The sequence below is a fragment of the Astyanax mexicanus genome, chromosome 6, assembly GCF_023375975.1.
Source record: "Astyanax mexicanus isolate ESR-SI-001 chromosome 6, AstMex3_surface, whole genome shotgun sequence".
Lineage (NCBI taxonomy): Eukaryota > Metazoa > Chordata > Actinopteri > Characiformes > Acestrorhamphidae > Astyanax > Astyanax mexicanus.
In genome coordinates this window covers 29,532-39,919 of record NC_064413.1, presented here as the reverse complement: position 1 = coordinate 39,919, position 10,388 = coordinate 29,532, and the positions used below count along the sequence as shown (strand labels likewise).

The 10,388-nt window shown below is 41.2% G+C and overlaps 1 protein-coding gene across 1 annotated transcript; it reads left to right on the top strand.

Annotated features, from left to right (window-relative positions):
- The first annotated feature begins 218 nt into the window (after positions 1–218).
- On the top strand, positions 219–9,217 carry rnf115a (ring finger protein 115a). The gene is made up of 9 exons (XM_022663528.2): positions 219–344; positions 3,499–3,557; positions 5,093–5,147; positions 5,589–5,857; positions 6,121–6,189; positions 6,301–6,373; positions 6,472–6,565; positions 6,896–7,011; positions 7,287–9,217. Exons 1-9 carry the CDS (start codon positions 267–269, stop codon positions 7,404–7,406), a joined length of 933 nt encoding a protein of 310 aa, XP_022519249.2. The 5' UTR covers positions 219–266; the 3' UTR covers positions 7,407–9,217.
- Positions 9,218–10,388: the final 1,171 nt, after the last annotated feature.

The window sequence follows — 10,388 nt, the reverse complement described above, 5'->3', positions numbered from 1 at the left end:
CTGAATAACATTAAATAAACGTTGTTTTGGTTGCATCGTATAAGAGCTGAAATTCGGAGTTTAAATTAAATTAGTTATAATATCTGTGTAAACAGGAGCACAGCGCGACCTGTAGGAAAACGGGGGTTACGGCGCGCGATCAAAAAGCTAAGAATCAAAAGAGTCGGTTCGCTGAATTCAATCGAACGGGCACATACGGCGTCACGGGCCTAGCCCCGCCCCGGCGCTGACGTCAGCGCTCGGGCCCTCTTCCCCCTGTGTGTAAGATGGCGGAGGCTGCTGCGGTTCCTCCGCACCGCTTCTTCTGTCACTGCTGTAAGGGCGAGGTGAGCCCCAAACTCCCGGTAAGAACCGCCGTCCGCTCGCCGCTCTCCTCCCGCTTCGTGCCGCCGCCGCCGCCGCCTGCCCGCTGTCCTGCTTGGGGCAGCTCGGCTCGGGTTAGCGCCGTTGTTTTTGGGTTGAACCAGAACCGGATTTACAGCTTTATTTCTGGGTTTAAATGCGGACTATAAAGCGGTTTAAGTTATGTTTCACTTGTGTGGCTTTTCCGAGCTGTTAAACTCACCTCCTTCCGCTGTAACCCGGTCTAAGGCTCGCAGCGGCGGCTGTGTTTCCACTGTTGCTGTGATCTCAATTCGGATTCTGAGATCCAGATTTGGCCGCTGGTTTATAGTTGTGTGCTATATAATCCGGTGTGAGAGTGAGTTGGTACTGTAGTTCAGTAACGTTAGTTCAGAGAGTATCTGGGTTAGGGGGGTTTCGAGTTTGAAGGCCACAGTTAAACTGAAAGTGATATAAAAGAACTTCCTCTGTTCTGATCTGTTTTACTTTTGGGATTTAATGCGGATTAAATTGCGGTTTAATATGTGTTGAAATAATTTATTGATTTGTTGTGGTGGTAACAACACACAGCTATCAGAACCCTCAAAACATTGCCGCTCTCCGAGTTTACACTGATCACAATTCAGTTCCTGAAATCCGGATCAGCTGCATTAGCTGTTTGTGTAAGTGTGTGTGTGTGTGTGTGTGTGTGGGGCTGGTAGCACAGAAAGCAGCTGATCCTGATTGGAAACCATAAACAAACTGAAAGTGAAATAAAACTAAATATTAAAGAGTTTAAAGGGGAATTCCTCTGAAATGTGACCAATCGTGTGTGTTGTATTTTGTGTTTGTGTTGTATTTCGTGGTTAACTTTTGGCATATCACCATATATCTCAGTACAAAATATTGTAATAAAGATGTTATGAATATTAAGCATATTTCTGATATTTTTATGTACATTATGTAAACACCTGTCACTGATGATCATTACAGGAAGCAGATTGTTTTTCTGAAGTTTGCAGGTTCAGTGTAAAGTTAGTTTTAAAGTTAATTTAGCTCAAAGTCTTTATTTTATGGGTGTGAGAATGTGATTCTGTTTGCAGTAACTCAGTGTAAGTAAGGAATAGTTTACATATGAAGATTGGTGTCAGAAGTGCTTGATTTAGTGTTGTCATAGTTAGTAATTTTTAACACTCAGATTATACACTGTGAGCTTTTCTAAAATGTAATGTGAGCAGTAAATGGTATTGTTTAGAGTAGCAGTGGATATATTGGTGAGCACAGTTCTGTATCTGATAGTGTTAAATCAGTGGTGAACATGAACAGTGGTCCGAGCAAGTCTGTGTCCTTAATTTATATAAATTAATCTAAGTTTTTGTAATCTAAGTATGGTAAATTTATTTTAACACTTTTTTTATATAGCAGTATTTTGACACTCAGATTGATAAGTCTGCTCTGAGAAGCCTTTTCTCTCCAGCGCTGCTCGGTCCAGTTAAAACGGACTCCGGTTGGTTTGGACTCTTGTTGCAGTTTATGGCTGGTGTGAACCCGTGAGAGCAGGTGTCTCTGTCCTGCTCTAAACCAACTCCGGTGTGGTTCTGTTTTTGGTGAGAAGGTGATCTGACCCGATATTCAGATATACTCCTTATGTTTGAGCTAAACTGCGGTTCAGGTGCAGTTTAATCTGATTTATTACCCAGATAATTACTACAGCTATTAACTAATACTAATCTTTGCTGCTGCTGTATGCCAAGCTGTTTGACATTGAACGCTGTGTATGCAGCGTTCAATGCTCACGGCCATGCAACTGTGTTTACTGCACAAACATCTCATTTAAAAAAACTAGCAAATTTCCAGCATTTAGTGTTAAATCAGCTTCACACTGAGCAGCTAAACACAGTGGTCTGGAACACAGAACCTTCTAGCTATATTTACCTTCTTGCTAAGACAGCTCTGGCCAATTAGAGGAGAATGTGCTTGCGTGGTTGGTTGGGAAGCGCTTTGCTGCATTTAGGTTTGTACCTGTGTGAAAACAAACCAAACCGAGGGAGAAACTCTCCCAGTAAACAAACTTTAGAGCAGGTTTAGAGCAGAGAAACCAACTACAGGTGTAAAACACTATTAGACATGGTGTCTCACCACAGTTACCGTACTGTTTATTATTCATAATTCCAAAATGTGCTCAAAACTGTTACAAAAAACACAATAATATATTATATTCACCAGGGAGGCAATATGGCCCTAAAATAATATCACAGTGTTTCAGGGTATATTTATGATAACTATATTTTTAGTAATGTGGCAAAACATATTCAGCTTCAGTTTTCAGCATTTACAACTGCAACTAAATAAATGATATTTATATAGTGTAACTGTATAAAAGGTTCACTAGAAGTGAAACTACATGAGTTCTGATAATAAAAACGAAAGATAGAAAATTGTACAGATTTAATCCACATCAAATCAAACAACAGGATCTACTAATCTAACAGCACAGCGACATCACTCTTATTAAACAGAGGTTAATTTAGATCGGAAATATAGTTCGCATCACCAGTTAGCCTTTAGTCATCGTGGCTAATCAATCCACTGTTGTGATCTTCATAATAAGAGTCTTCAGGCCAGCTCTTATTTGCTAAGTAAACTTTTAATCAAAATTTGGTCTAATATTAGTTTTTCATTTGTGTCTCGTTTTAAATTCTTTTATGTTTGGCCGGTATATTTTATTATTACAGAGCAACACATTTCAGCTTTTAATGTAAAAATGTATTAGAGTGTAGTTATTTTAAGTAGTGTAGAATCTCTTGAAATAACCGTATAAACGTAATATATATGTGTTACCGTATAAACATAATAATAGTTTAATGTTTATAGTAGTTAAATGTTTAGAGTGAGTAAAAGAGGCAGCTGTAATAAACTGGTCTAGTGTTGTAATATACAGTATTTTCAACATCTGTTATTAACTGATGTTCATTCGAGGAAGCTTTTAGTATCAGAAGTATCAAACTAAATACAAATGTCTTAGATATGGGTATTTTATTGCTGGTTAATTACAATAATAGAGAGAGAAATATTAAAGATAAAGCTAGTTTTAATTGGTGAGTTTTAGTTATTTACGTGGCGTTTCTGCTGCCGGAGTTTTGGAGAATGCTAATGTCTGTTTGTTTGTGTGTTTAGGAGTATATCTGCCCGCGTTGTGACTCTGGGTTTATCGAGGAGGTGACGGAAGATTCCAGGTGAGATGATTAATCTGGTTTTCTGTCGCTCACTCTGATGGTATGCTGAAACTCCAGCAGGACCGGTTTCTTCCTCAGCCTGCAGTAAAAAAAGGCCTGAAGTCCAGCCCTGGGGCCAAATGTGGCCCCTGGACAGATATTAACTGACCCTCTGCTGCAGTTTTGCATCATCAGTTTCCCACAATCACAGTCTGTTTTTTCATTAGACTCAGCAGAAGCTGGAGTTATCTAAAAAACAGAGCCCACAGTTTCACTGCAGATCAGTTTAAACAACTTCATTCAGTACTGCAGCAAAAAACCATCATCACAGACACATTTATTTACAGTTACTGTGCTAAAAGTAAATGCAGTGTTAAATTAAGTCTTTAATTGTACATTTTTGCTAATTAATATTTTGGACACAATATTTAGAATATTTCTAAAGTAATTTTATATAAAGAGAGCTATATCTAAAGGCCTTCAGTATGATATGGTTTAATCTGGTGTAATGTAACAGACTGTGACACGATATACTAAACTACAGTGTCTACATGGCATCCTTCAACCCCAGGTTGGATTTTTCAGCTGTAAAATCCTGATTAATTCTAGTACTCTAGTCTGTGTTTACCTACTGTCTCTAAAAGGTTAAACACTAAAAACAATTACAATTAAGGACTAAAAGCATCTAAAAGGAAAATCAGTGCTACGTGTTCCACAGTTTGAAATCTTGATCTTTTTATGGGAAACACTGAAGATATGAGGGTTTAATACAGTGTACAATAGTCAGTGTACAGCTACAGTAAATTTACTGTTCCCTTAAAATAACTCAACACTCAGACATGAATATCTAAACCTCTGCAGCTAAAGTGATGCACCCTAATTAGTAATTTTCCCTCCCTGGTGTCACATGACTTCTAAGTGTTTTAAACCTGTTTAAACCTATAAAACAGTTTGCTGAAGACCAGAAGTCCAATAGCACAGACTACTGGAACCGGGTCCTGAAGTCGGGCGAGATCAAGATAAACATGTTTGGCTCAGATGATGTCCAGCATGTGGAATCTCGTACCGTGGTGGGGGAGTGTCATGGATTGGTGCTGAATAGGTGCTGCTGGCTGATAATTATTTTGTCAATTAGTCACTATATTATAATAATATTGAGGTTTATGATCCAAATCAGGCCCATTCACAGCTAAACCTTTAGGGTTCCTGGACTGATTTTGCAGTATATTTTATTAGTTTCACATATATTAACCTAATCATTACAAACCACTTTAGGATTCACACAGCACAGATTATTTCACTGCAAACCTGAGCTGATGTACAGTGAGTAAGGCTGTTGTCTTTTCCCTTATCTGGAGTGTTTACACCAGAGAGAGCAAACAGAGTGTGTTCACTCCTTACCCCTCTCCATTTTCCCCAATGTTTTTTTATAGTCGATGTTGTCAATTATGCAGACTAATCGTTGAAGAATGTAATGTAATGAATGTAATCAAGAAGTTATTGATTGTTTATCTCCGTGCTGAAGGGTTAATAACTCTGTGTTTGTGTTCGTTTAGTCTTCTGGACAGTGGAGCCAATGGCCTTGATGACACAGCTTCACAGTTTGCAGAGGTACGTTCACTCTAGCTTCAGACATTTTTATTAATATTTGCAAGGAGGGGTTTTACCCTTAAATATAGTATAAAAGTCAAGACATGGGTGAAACAGACATCTATTACATTTCACAGGACTATTTTCTATTGTACTGAGATGCTAAACATAATAGAACAGGAATCAGTATTAGTTTAGCATGTCTTATGGAAGCTAAAGAACGCTGCCCTGACCTGTGGGATACAACTCCCATAATTCACCTGCACCCACTATCAGACCCTCACTACAACTCCCATAATTCACCTGCACCCACTATCAGACCCTCACTACAACTTCCATAATTCACCTGCACCCACTATCAGCCCTCACTATAACTCCCATAATTCACCTGCACCCAGTATCAGACCCTCACTACTTCTGTCTCTCTGTCTCTCTGTCTCTCTCTCTCTCTCTCTCGCTCAGTTGTGGCAGCTGTTGTTTGTGGAGAGGCCGTTTACGGTGGACCTGGACAGCCCAGACTCGGAGCCACGGGTTCCTGGAGGCGGTGGGGGTTTGGGTCTGAGTGGGGGGCCGTTTGGAGGCTCGGTCCCCGGTGGGCTCGGCGGGGGGCTGGGAGGTCCTATAGGAGGAGGAGAACACTGGGGGCCTGGCCGTCCACCACGCTTACACACTCAGAGGAGATACCGGTCCAGAGGAAGCAGCCGGCCGGACCGATCTCCAGCTGTTGAGGGGTGAGAGGTTTACAGCTTCTAATACAACTTCTACCCTCACTCAGACCAATCACAGCTTTATTATTACAGTACCCTCCAGTCCCATCACAGTGCTCTTTTAAATATGTAAAAATGTATTTCCTTTTGATTATACTCAGAAATTGTTCTATACCAGTGTTCTAAACCCTTCCCACCCCTAGTAGAATACCATGATGTAACTCAAATGAGTAAATTGAATGAATTGCTGTGCATGCTTTTTAACCCTTTGTTGACTTTGGTTTTAGAATAGTACAACAGTTTCTTGCTGGACTTTTTGCCAATTCTGGAGTTCCAGGTTCACCTCCACTGTCATGGTAAAGTAACAGAATTGTTTAGTTCAGTTATTATTAGAATAAAAACTGTCCTTTTATAATTTAGTTTCAGGTAACAGTCAGTTTGTGTTATGGTGATTTGTTTGATGGCAGGACGGGCATGCTGCACTCGAATCCTGGCGACTACGCCTGGGGACAGGGAGGATTGGACGCAGTCATTACACAGGTACCAGAATCTACATACCTACACTTACGGTTCACCCTAATGAGAGACTCTAGCTCCGCCTCTTCAGAATACATCACTGTGTCGGTTCTGTTTTACAGTTACTGGGTCAGTTTGAGAACACGGGTCCTCCTCCTGCAGAGAAAGAGAAGATCTCGTCGCTCCCCACAGTCATCGTCTCTCAGGAACAGGCCGGTCCGTCTCCATTCTGTACATTTTTTAAATCACAATTTATAGTCCCATTATGAATATTGTGTACGATATGAAATAGCAGTTTTTGAAGCGATGTTGTAGAACAAACACTTTTTGTTGTGTAAAGAACCATGCATGTCGAGACCCTTCTATTATTATTATTTTTTTTTTTATACAGTGACTTGGACATAATGACCTTATCCTCATTAAAGTGTCTCAGGTCTTCACACTGCCTGTTTCTCTGCATCCAACACAGACTACTGTGTAAATCATTTACCTACAGGCTGAGGTTAACCTGTCTGTCCTCCTGTCTCCCTCATCTCCTTGTTTTAGACAGCAGTATGGAGTGTCCGGTGTGTAAAGAGGACTACACGGTCGGAGAGCCGGTCAGGCAGCTGCCCTGTAACCACTTCTTCCACAGTGACTGCATCGTACCCTGGCTAGAACTGGTGAGCAGGGTGGGGTTAACTATAGCAGACTGTGGGGGGCGCTGTAAAATCCCTGAACAGTCTGGTAATTCCATACAGACAGTAATAATTTTGTGCAATGTTAAGATACTTTAGCCTGGCTCTGACTGTGAATAGATCTGCTTTTAAACAGTGCTCACTCTCTGCCCCTCTGTCTCTCTGCCCCTCTGTCTCTCTGCCCCTCTGTCTCTCTGCCCCTCTGTCTCTCTGCCCCTCTGTCTCTCTGCCCCTCTGTCTCTCTCTCCCTCTGTCTGCAGCATGATACGTGTCCAGTGTGCAGGAAGAGTTTGAGTGGAGAGGACAGCAGCAGCACTCAGCCTCCGACAGAGCCATCCCTAAACACTGACCCCCGAACACAGGAGAGATGGTCCTTCTGAGAGACACACGCTCGCTTCGTCTCATCACTGCTCTTTACCTGTCTGTCTCTCCCACATCAGGGTCTGCCACTGTCTTAACACAGCCCCGCCCCTTTTTCTTTTTCTACTTTGTCTTTCTCTCATGCTTTTGTCTCTTTTTCTCTCACTCCTACATCTATTACACTGTAAGCAGGTAAAAATGAAATCTGATCTTTTTTAGTGGTGTGAAATCACACTCTTTTGATATGTGGTATTAATCTGCGACTGGAGGCCAGGTCAGAATTTAGGTTACTTTAATGGGAAGGAGAAGGGTAAATGGACAACAGCAGGGAGGGAGGGGTTCAGTCCAGATATTTGAGGTTTACCTTACTACCCCCCCCTCCCTCCACTAACATGAAACAAGCCCTTTTTTGTTTGTTTAAAGGGACCCATGGTCGCTGCTCCATGTTTGTAAAAGGGCTGAACACAGCCACAGGAGGGCGCTGCTGCAGCATCAAAACTAAAAAGTATAAAAGAAGTGGAAGTTCTAAATAAAGATGCAAACAAAAGTGCTCGTGGGAAATAACAAAAATGGAAACTACAGTGAGCTAAATGTACTTTGCATCCAACTGCAGATACTGGAACTCCTAAAGCTCCTGTGATGCTGCAGAATAAGAAACCAAAACTTTGTGAAGTGCTGCTCTTTAGCATGCGTTTCAGTTTGGAAGCGTAAAATGTTCAATGTCTGTTATAGATCACATTAAAATAATAGTGTGAACAGACTGAAATGTATCAGGTTTGGGGGTTCTCTCTCTCTCTCTCTGTCTCTCTCTCTCTCTCTCTCTGTCTCTCTCTCTCTCTGTCTCTCTCTCTGTCTCTCTCTCTGTCTCTCTCTCTGTCTCTCTCTCTGTCTCTCTCTCTGTCTCTCTCTCTCTCTCTGTCTCTCTCTGTCTCTCTCTCTCTCTCTCTCTCTGTCTCTCTCTCTCTCTGTCTCTCTCTCTGTCTCTCTCTCTGTCTCTGGTTGTGTCCACCGTGGCCTGTCCCTCATCTGTGTTTATTTACACCTGCACTACTTTTATATTCTGTTTCTGTATGCGTATGATTTCACATCTGCCTTCCTAGTTTTTACCACCATCCATCACAACTCCACCCACCCTTCCTAACACCACCAGCCTGCTGCAGCTGTAACCAGTAACAGAATGTACAGTGCTCCTCTTCTCATAAGGTCGAGCTGCACAGGTTTCTCTGCCCGCCGTGTCCACGGATGTCCAGGTGTCTCCATATGCTGTTTGATTCCTCCTTCTCTCTGATGTTCTGTTGCTCTTATTTTGATCCAGTATGTATTTGATCTGCTGTGGTGAGCAGTCGTGTGCTGTAGATACAGCAGACTGAGCTGAGGATAATACACACTGGATCAGCTCTATGTCTGTGGTATCATACGGTCCCGTGTGGGTATTTGATTGGTTCTGCCTGCACCCTCTCTGGTGTAAATATCACACACATCTGCGTCTGTACTCCTCCTCTCACTCTCATCCCTTTCTTCTTCTGTAAATAATTTGTTTCAAAAACTCATTTGAAGAAAAGCAAAAGCATACTGATATGAAAACAAATGATGATGAATCCTTAAATATTAAAATATATATTATATATATGATGTGTATGATGATAATGATGATAATGGTAATGATTATGATGATGTATTAATAATAAAACTGAATAAAATCAGTTCTATGTTGATCTTGCTAAGACAGGCTTGCATGAGTTCTGTGTTACTGGTTGTTTGTATGAACAGTAACGACAGATATCGTCTGATTTCACATTTTTATGAGCTATTAAAATGGTTTTCGGGTCAATGCAGTGTGTTTGCTCAGTCATATAAAATTAAAGCTCCTCCAATACACACTGGATCAGTATACATCTGAAATAATGGAAATGTAAAGAATCAATTTAACTATTTATTCAGTTCAGTGAAAATAATGGAGTGTGTGTATGATTGAGTGGGGGGGGGGGTGATGCTGTTGGGAACACAATCAGTAAACAGTAAAATAATGTTCTCAGTTTTGTCTTTAGTTCCACTTTAACAGATGTGTTGATTTGTGGAGAGGCACTGATGAAAAGCAGGAAAATAATCAGGCACTGCGTTCACTGAACTGAGTGAGGTGGGCGTGCCCAACATGTGTTTGACACAGCACAAGTTCACTTGTCTGCAACCCTAACTTCTTTTGAGTGCCTGAAAATATATGATGGTTCAAAAGTGACACTAAAAAAGAATAGAAGTTAAAAAAGTTAACCAGCAAGTTAAAGAACTGTAGTTTCAGACACAACTTTTCACACGTGTGGCATAACACAAGTTTCAACTCATGCACAGCTGTGCACATACATTTTTAAAGATAAAGATTATTTTGTTAGGTGAGATTTTAAACTTTTTCTAATTTGTTATGGACTCTAGAAAATTGCCTTTATTTTGGTTCTTGCCTGTTTCATCATGAATAATAGGAATGTCCTTGCTTCTCTGAAAAGCAGGTTCTTCCTTCTTTTAGGAACTTAAGCAACACTTGGTGCCTCCATTAGAACTCTGCCTTTACTTGCTTTGAAGCTGTTCCAAAAAAAGGTCTTTGTGTGACTGAGTGGTTTTATGTTTTTGGAAATTGCTCAGTGTCTTTTACCAGTTATTAACCCCTTTATTCTCTAATTCATCCTTCCTGAGATTTTTACCAACTATGTTACTAAATGGCTGATTGCATAGGCGTAGGAACCGGGGGGGATGGGTGGGACATGTCCCACCCAATATTAGAAACAGTTGGATTTGTCCCCCCCAAAAATGACATCAGTTCGCTCAGATCAGCTGTATTATTAATGAGGAGACAGACCGGACCAATCACGGAGCTGGTTCAGGTATTAAGTCCCGCCTCTCAGTAGAAACAGCCAATCAGCTTGCTGGTGTTGCGGCGCGCGGAGCAGAAGCAGTTTGCTGTTGGGGAAGCCCCGCCCCCTCGCTGTGAGATTTAGCAGCGTGATCGGGAT

What these genes read in the sequence shown, in the direction of transcription:
- rnf115a (XM_022663528.2), top strand. Translation starts at nt 267, where the DNA reads ATGGCGGAGGCTGCTGCGGTTCCTCCGCACCGCTTCTTCTGTCACTGC. An exon ending in CGATCTCCAGCTGTTGAGGG is followed by an intron (nt 5,858 to 6,120) that starts GTGAGAGGTTTA and finishes CTTTGGTTTTAG; the next exon opens with AATAGTACAACAGTTTCTTG. An exon ending in CGTCTCTCAGGAACAGGCCG is followed by an intron (nt 6,566 to 6,895) that starts GTCCGTCTCCAT and finishes TCCTTGTTTTAG; the next exon opens with ACAGCAGTATGGAGTGTCCG.